This window comes from Rhincodon typus, unplaced genomic scaffold (assembly GCF_021869965.1).
Source record: "Rhincodon typus isolate 14 unplaced genomic scaffold, sRhiTyp1.1 hic_rhity00001802, whole genome shotgun sequence".
Classification (NCBI taxonomy): domain Eukaryota; kingdom Metazoa; phylum Chordata; class Chondrichthyes; order Orectolobiformes; family Rhincodontidae; genus Rhincodon; species Rhincodon typus.
Genome location: NW_025967440.1, coordinates 7785 through 23097, shown reverse-complemented (window position 1 = coordinate 23097; position 15313 = coordinate 7785). Strand labels below are relative to the sequence as shown.

Below are 15313 nucleotides of genomic sequence, written 5' to 3'. Positions count from 1 at the left end.
AACCTTTCTTCTACGTATAAACCGACATCTTTCTTGCTACCGTCAGGTCTGAGGAACAGTCACCAGACTCGAAACATTAACTGATTTGTCTTCACAGATGCTGCCAGACCTGCTGAGCTTTTCCAGCAACTTCTGTTTTTTGTTTGTAGTTAACTTTAGTCTGCATCAGATGTCCCTATTGGGGTACAGGAGCTTAAGAACATGATTTGGAATTTTAGTACATAAAGTATTCTTTGATTGATTTAAAAATAACATGTAGGTTTTGTTTTAATTGTTAACTTTGTAGTAGATTTCATCTAACATTTGAGCTTTACGGATGTGTGTTTCCTTTATTTAGGTGACCCTGGTTGGCATGATCAAAGATGCAGAAAAAGCACCAACAAACATTTTGTACAAATTGGATGATATGACTGCACCCCCAATGGATGTAAGACAGTGGGTGGATACTGACGTAAGTATACGAATTTTCCATATGTTTAACGTATCTCCTCATCCCTGATGAGGCCACCAAATTTTTATTTCAATATCGACCAATATCTTTTTTTTTAAATGTAGATAATGTTTGAAATCCCATATTCTCAAGAATAAAGCCATGAGTTTCCAGGGGTTTGAGCAAAAATTCATTCCACTATATGTTAAGTTGGAATGGTGTTACAAAGCAGAGATGAGGTTGACGTCTCTCTGACAATTAAAACCGAAACACCGAGAAGCTTGCCTCATGATCTGTTAAAGGAAATGTGAAAAATGGTATAACCTGTCTCACACCTCCCAATCTGTTATAAAGGAGAGGTGAAATAAAATGAACTCCTGACAGTCACTCTACAATCAACAAGTAACAATTTATCTAACTCTAACAGTGAACAAATTAACAGAGCTGCTAAGTAACCAAATAATTCCCCCTTAACTACTGACCATTCCCTGCTGTTCCAACAGACAGAAGTCCCACTTAAATAAACCAAATTAATACAAAAAAATTAAAACTTAATCTCTTGAGTTTACAGCTAGGATAAGCCTTCCGTAATGTTTTTGCCTTCTCTGCTGTCCTCCAGTCAGGAATGCCTTCCTCTGTCAAATTCTTGTGTGAGGAGTATTAACTAAGTGCCATGGTACCTTTTATTTAGATGGTGCTTACTGAGAGCTTGGAGATATTTGTGAGAGCCAGTGAGTTTCTCTTCAGATGGCAGTTTGGTCTCTCAACAATTTTCAAATGCCTTCTTCTGTACCCTTGATGACCTGTTAATTTCTTACAATAGGATTGGTCCTAGATTGTCAAAACTACCAGATTTAAATTTAATTTTCTTTGTTTCTAAGTGCTTGATTTAAATTAATTGGCTGATTTTCAAACTGGTTGCCTTAGTAACAAAACAAGACTTCTGCCTGGGTTGTTAGCCATACAGCCTTTCCATACAGTATTTCAATTTCAGGAGCTCTCTGAGCACCTGAACGGTTTTTGTTTTAATCTCCAAGCCTAGAAAAAACACATCATCTTTTAACCCCACACTCTCTCTCCCGGCCCCCCCAAACCCCCATCATTTTACAAACGTCAAATTTTAATATCCTGCCTTCCAATCCATGAATACTCTACCCAACTTCACAACAAACGGTAACACAACCTTCAAACGTATAGAAATATGTACTCTGACATCCAGAATTGATGAGGTAAATATTAATAACAGGCAACATTGGTTGAGCACCTTACCAGTATGTCAAAAAGCATATGTGATTATCCTCCAGATTTTTCAGCAACCTACCCCAGATATTAGTGATACTAAATTGCCAAATTTAATTTAAAACTCTACAAATTGTTCAAATTGTGCAAATCTAGCTTTAGAGCTCCCTCTGATTGCTACATTACGTCCTACCTCGATTAGAACACATGTCCTGGTAGTTCACTCCTCCTTTCTTTGAGACTGCCTTTCTTGATACTTTAGATTACATCCCAGCACGTGCTCATCGGCACACTTCCACCTTTACCACAGATAACCAGCTTCCCTAAGGGTTTCTCCAAGCTCCAATATCTGTTATACCAGCAAATGTCCTTCACCCTCATCCTTGGCTGCATTGAATTATTAATAGCCTTTGAGCTTTTTCTTTTCCTTATTCTTGGAATATGGGCATTGCTGGTTAGTGCAACATTTATTGTTGATCCCCAGTTGTCCTATAACTGGCTTGCTAGGCCATTTCAGAAGGTCATGATGTGGAGTTGCCACTGTTGGACTGGGTTGGACAATATCAGAGGTCACACGACACCAGGTTATAGTCCAACAGGTTTATTTGAAATCTCAAACTTTTTCAGGTAAAGTTTGTGATTTCAAATAAACCTGTTGAACTACAACCTGGTATTGTGTGACCTTTTATGTCAAAAGGCATTTATTGTGGATGTGGAGTCACATGTAAAGATGCTAAATTTGCTTTCCTGGTGAATTAGATAGGTTTTTATGACCATTAGCAGTGGTTACTCAGTCACCATTAGGTTAGTTTTTAGTTCTGGATTTTCTGTTTAATTGTATTGGCATTTTAACCATCTGCTATGGTGGGATTTGAACGCGTGTCTTCGGAAGATTACCTAGGCTTCTGAATTACTGGCTCCGTGACATTACCACCAGACCACTGAGGTCCCCAGCCCCCAAGGCTCTAATCAGCTCCTAACATGCTTTCTGAGCTGTAACTCCAATAACTGGCTGTACCTACTGACTCCTGGGATTTTCTAACTCCTGACTGCTTTAGTTATGTTCCAGCAGAACCCTTTTTGGGATGAAACCTCTTTTTCCTGCAGCTGACCACCAGACTCACTAACTCTGGCTTATAGAATCATAGAGTCATACAGCATGGAAACAGACCCTTCGGTCCAACCAGTCCATGCTGAACCTAATCCCAAACTAAATTAGTCCTACCTGCCTGCTCATGGCCAATATCCCTCCAAACCTTTCCTATTCATGTACTTATCCAAAAGTCTTTTAAATGTTGTAATTGTACCCCCCACACCCCGCCTGCACCACACACATGCCCCACCCCCCCCCAATTTCCTCAAGAAATTCATTCCACACGAACCACCTTCTGTGTTTTTTTTTAGAAAAAAAAATATATTTTTTAGATCTCTGTCCTGTCACCTTAATGTGCCCTCTGGTCTTGAAATCTACCATCATAGAGTTAATGGTAGGTGTCTTTTCCCTATCTATACTCCTCATTATTTTATAAACTTAAATAAGGTCATCTCTCAACCTGCTGCGCTCCACTGAAAAAAGTCCCAGCCTATCCAGTCTTTCTTTACAATTCGCATCATCCATACCCAGCAACATGCTGATAAATCTGTTCTGAACCCTCCCTGGCTTAATAACAACCTTCCTACAACTGGGCAACTAGAACTGGACGCAGTATTCCAGAAGAGGCCTCACCAATGTCCTGCATCTTTCATTCTATCCTGTGATCTAGTCTTCATGCCAGTCACATGGTCTCCACAACCCGTAGCACATTCCTGATAGCTGGGTCTTCCAAATGTTTAAAAATACCAGAATCTGCAGCCTGTCTTGCTGCCATCCAAAGCATACTGTTATGAAGTTGTGTACAGTATAATTGTGAATTGGAAGGCAGGAAGCTAGAATTTCTTTGTTTAAGATAAAAGGGAGAAGAGTGCATGGTTCCTATTGAGGTAAAGTGCTTTTCTAAGCTGAGAGATTTGTACAGGGGGAAAATAGTGTGTATATGTAGTTGGCGATATACAACCAGTTCTGAAATTGAAACATGTATCAATTGGCTGTGTGATTGGAAACCTTAGACTTGTTTTGCTATTTTGGGAACTAACTAGAATCAGCCAATTAATTTAAACCAAGCACGTAGCAATTGAAAGCCAAGTGAATTTAAATCTGATGGTGTTGACAGCCTTGGACCAATACTATTGTGAAAAAATTGGTATGTCATCCAAGGTATATAAGGAGAGGGTTTTTGAAAATTGGTATAAGAGAGAACTGCCATCCGAGAAATAAGCATCTAGCTCTCACAAGAAATCACCTAAGCTCTCTAAGAAAGCACCATCTATCCATAAAAGGTACCATGGAACTTCTAGCTAAGAGTACTCACAGACGACTTCACAGAGGAAACATCCCTGACAGCTGGATCAGCAGAAGAAAGGTGTTCCGGGGCAGCACAGTGGCTCAGTGGTTAGCACTGCTGCCTTACAGCGCCAGGAACTTGGGTTCGATTCCATGCTCGGGTTGTTGTCTGTGTGGAGTTTGCACATTCTTCTTGTGTCTGCGTGGGTTTCCTCCCACAGCCCAAAGATGTGCAGGTTAGGTGGATTGACCATGCTAAATTGCCCATAGTGTTCAGGGATGTGTAGATTATATGGGTCATGGGGTATAGGTCTAGGTGGGATGCTCTGAGGGTTGGTATGGATTTGTTGGGCTGAAGGGCCTGTTTCCACACTAGGGATTTTATGATTCTGTGTTTGACTTGAGAACAGCAGAAGAAAGGCATGTAGACTTTGAGAGACTAAGTTTTAATTTATTTTCTTATTACTTGGGTTTATATAAGTGGCCTTCTGTTTGCTGGTACAGCGTACCAATAGAATTTAGTTCAGTTAGGGAATAGTTAGTAGTTATTGGGGAATTGTTTAGTTTGTTAGTAATTCTACTAATTTGTTCACTGTTAAGGTTGAATAAATAATTACTTGTTACTTATAAAATGAATGTCAGGGATTTTCTTTCATTTAATTTCCCCTCCTCCGTAACAGATTAGGCGAGCTTCTCCGGGTGTTTTGGGTTTAATTATTAGAAGGGGACCTATACTCCTGCTGTAACAGATTGGGGCTTGTGTTTTGATTTTAATTATCGGAGGGGTTCGACCTCTCCTTCCTAACGGTCTGCTATGACTTCCAGGGACTATTAGGAAATGGAGTCCTCACTGGAGTCTAAAACTGGGTATTGTATGTTCGGATTTCGTAACAATATATATTAGGTCAGTTTAAAAGTATGCTGTATTCTCTTGTCAGTCCTTTCAAGTATTGTAATATGTTTTGCAGGTAATTAGTTCTGGACAGAATGTTGATGAGTCTGTGTTTAAGTCTGTTTGTTAGTTTGAGTAGGTCAAGTTCATTGTTGGAAAGAGCACTTGATGTTTGTAAATGGGAATAGTTTGGTGCAATCGATTTAATTTTATTTGCATTGATCACCTAATTTCCTGTCTAAAGTGAGATGAATCTCTTCCAGCTGGTGGTGGCAAGATGAATGTTATTTCAACCCTGCCACGTGTTTGTATTCACTCATCTGAAATTGAGAATTTACATTAATTGTATTTTAAAAACTTGAACTCTCAGTGCTGTTTTAGTCAAGTCTGCCATTTTCTCTTATTTTGACAAGTTAAAAAGGCCTTGCCTTAAATTTGCAAAACTCAGCATGGTGTATGTTATTTTGTAGTCATAAAATTCTTTTTTGCCTTATAAGATATTATACCACAGAAATAGGTTGATTATTTTCACTTGCATGTATAACATTTTAAATTTAGTGCTAAAATGAATTGTAACTTTGCTTCAGTAAATTACAACAGAGCTCCACATAAATCCACTGTATATAATTATTTTAAACTGCCCTGTAAGTCTGTTGTAATCATAAATTTGAATTTATTAAACTATCTCTCTGTTCAACAAACATCTATTGCTATATACCTTAACTCTGAAACCTGAAGACTTCTGTTAAGCCATATATTACCTTTTGCAGCTCTGGACAAGAAAAGATCAAGCATTTTTAAAATGACTTCAGCATTGAAACTAATCAGCCTTTAGCAGCACATGTAATGTAAAATACACTTTTCTACTGATTTGCACACAGGATGTCCATTTGACTGAACTAGTCCATGTCATTGTTTATGCTGTGTTTGAGCCTCCTCTGTTGTCCCATTACAAATCCATCAGGATAACTTCAATTCATTTCTTATATTCTTTCTATAATTAAGTGCACAACAATACTACAACTTAGTTTAACTGAGATCTGTACAGTTTAACCATTATCACTTATGTTCTGTACATCTAAATGTAAACCCACAGATTCCAGTTGATCTGATAGTCATACCTACTTGTTGGAGTTTCTGTTTTACTTTGTTTAAAATCTTTAAATGTGATAATTTTATTTTTGTTCCAAAGAATGTCATTTTGATTTCCCACTGCTGTCTGCCTACCTGGCTAACTTTCATCTTGTTCTCCATTTGCTATCCATCCTCTCCACTTCCCTCACCTAAAAATTTAGTGCCATCTGTATATTTCAGTCACATCCTTTCAAATTTGTTATTAATTTATGTGGTCTGATTTTAAATCAACTTTTTTGTTTGGTAAGCCTTATCTGCAACGCACGAGATTTTTCTTGTGCCCCCAAAAACGAATTTGCAGATAATTCTAATGAAATTGACTTTGAATTAAAGGAGCGATTGTGTAATAGAGTGTTGAATACCTATAGCAAGACTTATCTGGAATGTTTAATGTTATAAAACATAGAGTACTAGTGAATAAAAACCATGTTCAATATATTTTAAAAGATTTATCTAACAAATACTGGTTTTTGTCCCACCATTGCCAAAGCACTTCAGGGGCTGCTTTGGGTGAACAAGTTGTATCTCTGGTGGGAGTATGCTTTTGATAACTCCCATCTGTTCAGTTCTGACTGTTCTTGAATAGCTCCTGTTTCTTGAAGTGTTTATAACTTCATCCAGCATAAACTGAACTTGTTTATTGACAAATCCGTTTTGTCAAATGTCATTCGTACTTAAGTGTCACTTTCCTTCTCCCTTCAGATATTATGACAAGATTTTAACTTTATAAATCTGTTTTAATTTCTTGCAGATTCGTGTTTTATTTTGGCTATTTGAAGTTACCTCTGCTTTTAATCATTCTAACAAATGTTAACGTTTTTTAAATACAGGAAGTCGGAAGTGAGAATATTGTTGTTCTCCCTGGTAGCTATGTAAAGGTAGCTGGTCATCTCCGATCATTCCAGGTATGCGCATTTACACAAGGCATTGATACTTTAGACATCTCTTTTTTTTGTTTTGTCTCATTTCATTTGCTTCCTATACTTTACCAATTTAGTATTTTGGGACATACGAGTTATTCATAAAACGCTATATTTCCCCCAGCTTTTTTGTTTATTTAATGACCTAATTAAATGGAATGGTATTCACTAAAAATATGAAGCCTATATTTATACAAATAAAATTTTAACTGGGGGGAAATATGCTATCTGAAGTACATTACCTGAGTAACAATTTAGTACATTTCTTTTTTGAAAAGTGCTACTGAATGATTTGATGAAGATTTTTGATTGCTTTGTGTAATCATGCCATTGGGAGTGGCAGTTCATAGAATTGTTAAGTTGAATGTATTCCTGATTTTCTTGTGTTTCCGAACATTTGGCATTCACCATATCTTTAGTGAAAGGAACTAAGCTGAATCGCTTTTCAGTGATGAGGGAACAATTAATGTATGCAAATTTGAAAAAAATAAGTTTACTGGAGTATTCATGTATTTGTAGGTTAATGGTAGCTTCTGCTTTTGAAGTTTAGGCAAAACAAATCTTGTCAGTCTTTTGTATCTATTAAAATAGAACAAAATTAGAAGTTGTCTGTAACACTTCAGTTTTTTATTACACTATAGTATTTTATCTACTGAATTCACTTGTAAGTTTTGATTCTGCGTGAATATTAAATCTAATCTTGAACTTAACTGTTACTTTAAATTGATAGAACAAGAAGAGCTTGGTGGCTTTTAAAATCATGGTTTTGGAAGACATGAATGAGTTAACATCACACATGTTGGAGGTGGTGCAGGCTCACTTGTTGCTAAACAAACCACAGGTGAGCACAAGGCTAAACACTTGGGACAACATTCTGATAGGATACAGCTAACGTGTGTTTCAAGATTAGAAATTGTGCTGCATTGTATAATAGCTAGCTAGAAAAGGACAGCAACTGTTACAAATATTCAACAAGTCAGGTAGTATTTGGAGAGAGAAGCAGGATGCTATAGTAGAAGGAGCAGCTGGTTAAGAATGCCGAAAGGGGAAGTGTTTGATGCCATCGTGCTGGAGAGGTGGTGGACGCAGGGCTGCTGACGGAAGTGGAACATAAGTGTGATAGGATGTTTTCCACTTGCCTGGATGAGTACAGATCTAACAGCATTCAAACTCAGCACCATCAAGGTCATAGCTGCCCCCTTGATTACCAGTGCTTCAGACATTCACTCCTTCCTCATAGTAGTGGCAGTGTGCATCATCTACAAGATGCGCTGCAGCAACTTGTCAAGGCTCCCTTGAAAGCACCTTCCAAACATGCACCCTGTTCTAGATAGAAGGACAAGGGCAGTGGGAGCATGGATGTGCTACAACATGCAAGATTCCCTCCAAGTGACTCATGATTCTGACTTAAGACTATATTGCCATTCCTTCAAAGTTATGGGGCCAAAATCCTGGAAAACCCTTCTGGACAACACTGGGTGTAGCTATCCATCATGGACTGCAGCAGTACAAGAAGATGGCTCACCACCAGCCCCTCAAGACACTTTAGTATAGACAATAAATGCTTCTTGAGTCAGCAGCATCCATATCCTGTGAATGAATAATAAAATCAGTATCTTGAAGAGTAGAAATCATTAGAAGAGATGGGGAATGGGCATTAGAAAAAGATCATTGTCATAAGTTGCTCACTCTGAACTTCATTGCTACTGAATAATTTTTACAGCCAATAAAATTAAGTGCATTTTAGATTCAACCAGGATCAAGACTTTACACCTGCTTACCTAGCAAAAGTCATTAATCTAATGAAGAATTGTTCTGAAGTTTCACTTCTTCAATTTTTTTGTCAGCCTGTGCCTGGAGGATCTCTAGCTTTGCACACCCCAATGCGAAATGAAGGTACAATGGGGCTATATGGTGGTGGTAATGAGGCATTGATGAATGGACTAACAAGTCAACAAAGTCAGGTAAAACTCACTGGGAGAGAATTGTGAAATTGCCTCATCTGAAGTTATTACAATAGGGTTAAGAGAAAAACAATAGTTTACCTCCCTCTAATTGCAACGTTAAATTCGTGGAGTAATGCCTCAAACAGACCGAACACATAACTGACAAGATATGAAAAAAGCTAGTTTAATGTGATATCTATGCCCACAATATTGGAAAAATATCCCTTTTCTTTGGGATACAGTACAGATATGACAGCCTTCTGTGCTGTGACTCTTCTCTAACCCTGTTGTTTCAAGGCAATACCTTGGATCCCCTTGCAAACCCAGAAAAATCAAACCAATTTGTAATTAGTGTGTCGGTTTGTACTATTTGAGTTTTTGTAATGCTATTTGGAAAGGGCTGTTTTAGCATTATTGCTGCAAATAACTTGCATATTTTCATTGATAATGTTAACAAGAATTTGTTTTAAACTTTACGTATAGTTCCTTCAGGCTTAATGTGCACACATGCATCAGAAGGTGACAACACTCCTATTGTAGACCATGACTTTGATGTTTCGTTGAATGCATTTTAGTTCGAACAGAATTGTATTTAAATGTGCTGGTTTGATTCTAGGGATGGGGCATGATATGTTAATCAATCCAAATTGAATTTAAATTTCGTGCTGATGATCCTTATAGCAGAGGTCCCCAGTATCACAGATGCCAGTCTTAAGTCAGTTTGATTCTCTCCACATGATATCGAGAAATGGTTGGAGACACTGGATACTGCAAAGGCTGTGAGCCCATACTACTTTCCTGCAACAGTAGTGAAAGGTGGTACTCTAGAATTTGCTCCACGCCTTGCCAAACTGTTCCAGTGCTGGTACAACACTGACAATTGACCCAACAATGTAGAAAATTGCCCAGGTGTGTCCTGTATGCACAAAGCAGGACAAATCCAACCTGGCAAAAAACCACTTCTTCGGTTTTCTTGAGATCATCAGTAATGGGAGTGGTCATCAACAGTACTATCAGGAAACACCTGCTCACTAGTAGCCAATGTGGTTTCTGCCAGGACCACTCACCTCCTGACCTCATTACAGCCTTGGTCCGAAAGAACTGCATTCCAGAGGTGAAGTGAGAGTCACAATCCTTGCTATCAAGGCTGCATATGACAGTGTGACAACAAGGAGTCCTAACAAAACTGGAATAAATGTGGACCTGGCAGTGATGGGGAGCTGACCAATAGTTGGAGTCATATCTGGCATTTGGGAAGATGTTCTGGTTTTTGGTGGTCAGTTATTCCAGCTCCAGTACATCTGTGCAATAATTCCTTAGGGTATTCTTCAGCTGTTTCATCAAGCAACTTCTGTCCATCATAAGGTCAGAAGTGGAGGTGTGCAGTGATGATTGCACAACTGTCAGTACTATTCTCTACTAATCAGATAACGAAGCATGTCCAAATGCAACAGGGCTTGGGCTGAAAAGTGGCAAGTAATATTTGTGCCGCACAATGACCATTCCAATAAGAGAGAATCTAACAACTGTCTCTGATATTCAATGGTGTTACCATTGTCAATGTCCTGGGGATACTGGAGACCAGAAACTGAACTGGACTGCCATATAAATGCACTGACTACAAGAGCAGGTCAGGGGCTAGGACTGTTTGCTGTGAGGAACTCCTCTGAATCCTCAAAGCCTTTACACCATTTGACAAGGTACAAGTCAGGAGTGTGATGGAATACTCCCCATTTGTCTGGGTGAGTGCAGCTCTAACAATACTGAAGAAGCTTGACACCATTCAGGGCAAAGCAGTCCACTTGATTGGCACCACATTCTCAAACATCCACTCCCTCCACCATTGACACTCAGCAGCAATGTGTGCTATCTGCAAGATGCACTGCAAAAATTTACCAAAGTTCCTTAGCACCTTCCAAAACCAAAACCGCTTCCATCTAATAGATGAGAGCAGTAGGTACATAGGGGTTCCGTCCGAGCCACACACCATCCAGACTTGGAAATATATTGCCGTTCGTTCAATCACTGGATCAAAATCTTGAAATTCCCTCCCTAAAGGCATTGTGGTTTACCTACAACAAGTGGTCTGCAGCAGTTTAAGAAGTCAGCCTACCACCACCTTCTCAAGGACAAATCGGCTATTGAGCAATAAATGCTGGCCCAGCGATTAGGCCCCACGTCTGCAAGTGGATAAGGTTAGTTCACATGGAATCTAAGGAAAGCTAGCCAATTGGATACAAAATTGGCTTGATGGTAGGAGACAGAGGGTGGTGGTAGAGGATTGTTTTTCAGACTGGAGGCCTGTGACCAGCAGTGTGCTACAAGAATCAGTGCTGGGTTTAGTACTGTTCATTCACATATAAGTGATTTGGATGAGAATGTAGGGGGTATGATTAGTAAGTTTGCGAATGATTCCAAAATTGGCGGTATGGTGGACATTGAAGATGGTTATCGAAGAGTACAATGGAATCTTGATCAGTGTTTAAAGGCATATGGACCAAACTCTAGAAAATGGGGCTAGTGAAGTTGAGGAAACTTGGTTAGCATGGACAAGTTGGGCTGAAGGGCCTGATTCCATGCTGTGTACCTCCGACTTTAAGTGAATTTAAAAATAATGTTGATTTAAATAACCATGGATAGTGCCAACCCAGTTCATAATGGATCCTCATTATTTGAAGGGAATTCTCACTAATAGAGGAACTTATTGCCACAATAATAGGCAATGTGATCAGTCAACGTGACTGTTGTAGTGATCATCCTCACAGGAGAGGGTGCTTTACCGTTGTAATGTTCGGTTCAGTCCAGGATTTTTCATGAGCTCCTCTTGTTTTCAAACGATTCAAAATCTTAAACCACCTTTCCTAGCTTGACTGTAATTTTTTAAAATGCTGTTATATCCCAAAGACCCAATTGGAGATGCCTAGTAAAGGCTTGTACTGCATCAAATAATGAAATATACAAGTGCTTGATATTGTTGAAAAAAAAACAATATTTTGTTTCTTGGTACATAAAAGGTAGAAGCAAACTTTATAATTTGTAAATTGAAATTACTGACTTAAGTTGTCTGGTAATGTAGAACATGAGTATTGTTGGGGGCAGTGGGGTGGTGGGGAGGGAAAAGACATTTTGAGAAAACATTTCATCCAGTACTCATCAGGATAATTCACAAGAACACCAGTTTAAGTGTGAAAGGCAGCATTTCTTTAAATTTGTTTGTAGAATCATAGGGTCATACAGCATGAAAACGGACCTTTCGGTCCAATCAGTCCACGCCGACCATATTCCCAAACTAAACTAGTCCTACCTGCCTGTATTTGACCCATATGCCACCAAACCTTTCCTATTCATGAACTTACCCAAATGCCTTTTAAACGTTATAACTGTACTGCACCCACTTCTAGTAGTTCATTCTGCAAAGGAGCCACTGCTTTTTTTGAAAAAAAAAGTTGTCCTTCGTTTCTTTTTTTAAATCTTTCTTCCCTCACCTTTTGCAAAAAAAAAGCCCCCCCCAGTTAGTTTTGAACTCCCCCACCCTAGAGAAAAGACCCTTGACATTCACCTTCTTTATGCCCGTCATATTTTATAAACCTTAATAAGGTCAGCCCTAAACTCATGCACTGCAGTAGGGAAAGAAAAATGTCCCATTCTTTCCAGTCTATTTCTATATTTCAAACCTCCATTCCCAGCAACATCCTGGTAATTTTTTTCTGAACTGCTCCAGTTTAATGGTTTTTGGTAGTTGCTGGCTGACCAACATGTGTTGCCTATCCTGTCTAGCCTTGGAAAAAATGGTGGTCAGCTGCCACTTTGTAACAGCTGAGATTAATTTGGTGTTGGTACCTCCACAATGCTGTTAGGGAAGGAGTTCCAGAATTTATCCAGTGATGCTGAACCCAACTGTTGCTAAATTGGTTATCAGCATAATTCTTTGCATACTCAGATTATCCAGCAGATACTGTCCAATTGATAATGGATACAGTTTCAAGTTCTACATGTGCAGACTGGTTGGGTGTACACAGTGAGTACCTTGCTTATTGCAGTAGCCAAAGGGATATACTGTTTGATAAGATCCACCACTCTGTGGCGTAGGATCTACATACCTGGCTTCACATTAGCATTATACTAGGTTACTTGTTTGGGTGATGAGCAGGATGTCTTTTTGGCCTGAGATCCTGTTTGTTGCATACACAATTTGTGTTGATACTGAGTAGCTGAATGAAGCAGCTAGCTTCACTTGTAACCCAAATGTTTGAGATACCTTGCTCTTCTAAAATAATCTCAAGTGTAGTCTGGGCAAGTTTAATGACTAAATGTGAGACTGCCTTGGGGCCATTCACGAGTTTGTGTGGTATATAATAAGAAATTCTCTGATCAGGGCAGTCACGCTATCCTGAAGCATGGCTTTGATGTGCCCTACTTAATGCTTATGTAATGAACAAATATCATGGGCCCAATTTATGAAGTTGTTGATAAGGCTAATCTTCTGATATGTTGAACCTTGGGAATCTCAAAGTATGTCCTCTCCTATCAAACACTTTTTTAAATTGTGGTTTTCCCCTTAAATTGCTAGCTGAAAAATTTTGACTTTTTGTTTTGTCAGAATTACAGACTTTTATTTATGGTAGCTAAAACAATGCTTTCCTTTCAGGTACTGAATTTGATTCGCAACTGTCGAGAACAGGAGGGCATGAGCATTGACTACATGAGGAAAACACTGAAGAATATGAACATCATTGCTATCAAGTTAGTGTTATTTTCAGTTAATATTCTTGGGTTAAATTAAATATTCAAAGTCTTATGATTACAATTTTGTTTTCATATAGGCAAGCAGTAGAATTTCTTAGCAATGAAGGACACATCTATTCTACGGTGGATGAGGATCATTTCAGGTCAACAGATGCTGAATAATTGAGGAATAAAAAGATGTGAAGCTAAAATTCTGAACCCATTCTAAAACCTGCAGAGTCTATCATCTTGTAGTAAAATGTAAATAATAATCAATTTTAACATGAAGGAGTGGGTGTCTCTATGTTCTACTTGGATTTTTCACATTGTTTGATTGCAAACAGCTGCATTTTTGGTTTTGTAAATCTGCACTTTTTTGTATCATGATAGAAAATAAACTCTCTTTGATCTTGACCATAGCCTCCCTGTACACTATTGAAGCATGGAAGCTTGTTCTACATCTCTCTTACCACCTTCAGATTGGGAATGATACTACTAATATTTGGATATAACATTGAAATTTTGACTAAACTGGCATCATAATTAGAGAAGAATAAATGCTTGTAAATTAACTTGATGCCAAATGTAGTAAACTTTGTTTTTGATTTTATAGAATTTTAATAAAATCCAATGCAGCGTTTTGATTTAAGACATCATTTTCTAATTGACCTCTTGAATAGTTGGTAATGTGATGCATTGTTGAACTTTGCCAATGCATGTTTTATAAGTTTGACCTTTGATAGATTTTGTTTCTCTTGCTCATCCACCGGATTGGGATGGGTAAATCATATGGCATTGTTCATAGTGTCACTCATTTAAAGAGCATAAAGAAAAGTAAATATCAGATTTTACATATCTAAGTGCAGATCTAAATTGGATGCAAACAGCCCCAAATTATATTCAATAAAAAATGAAAGAATTGTGGATGCTGTGAATCAGGAACAGACACAGAAGTTGCTAGAAAATTATATTCATTGTTTGTTCTTGGATTGCAACATGAACTTCAGGATCCCAGTAGCATCTTGCTTAGAAATTTAGCAAATTTTTTTAGTTTTTTTTTATTTAAGAATTGTTTAGAACTATAACATTATGACAACAGGAATAATCAGTGTAATATGTGATTTATTTTGTACCGAAGAGTACTTTTAGAGAGTCTCTTTCTTGACCAGCATGTTATACCTCTAGTATGTTTTTCTATTCTGTTGTGGGACGTGGGCATCGCTGGCTGGGCCAGCCAGTCTCTAGTTGCTCTTGAGAAGGTGGTGAGCTGCTACCTTGAGCCACTGTGGCCCACATGCTGCAGGTGGATCCACAATGCCATCTGAGAGAGAGAATTCCAGGATTTTGACCCAGTGACGGTGAAAGAACAGCAATATATTTACAACTCTGGCTTGGAGAGGTGGTGGTGTTCCCATGTATTTGCTGCCCTTGTCCTTTCTAGGATAAACTGGTCATGAGTTTGAAAGATGCTGTCTAAGCATCTTTTGGGTGAATTTCTGCAGTGCATCTTGTAGATCATTTGCAGTGTTAGAGGGAGTTAATGTTTGTGGATGCACCAATCAAGTGGGCTGCTTTGTATTGGATGGTTGGTGTCAAACTTCTTGAGCTTTGTTGGAGCTACATTCATCCAGGCTGTTTGGGAGTATT

The 15313-nt window shown here is 38.5% G+C and overlaps 1 protein-coding gene across 1 annotated transcript; it reads left to right on the top strand.

The window, feature by feature from the left end:
* The first annotated feature begins 334 nt into the window (after positions 1-334).
* Positions 335-14080, top strand: rpa2 (replication protein A2). Its single transcript, XM_048592786.1, has 6 exons — positions 335-451; positions 6906-6980; positions 7726-7836; positions 8843-8959; positions 13590-13684; positions 13765-14080. The coding sequence occupies exons 1-6, from the start codon at positions 353-355 to the stop codon at positions 13847-13849; spliced, it is 582 nt and encodes a 193-aa protein (XP_048448743.1). The 5' UTR covers positions 335-352; the 3' UTR covers positions 13850-14080.
* The last annotated feature ends 1233 nt before the right edge of the window (positions 14081-15313 follow it).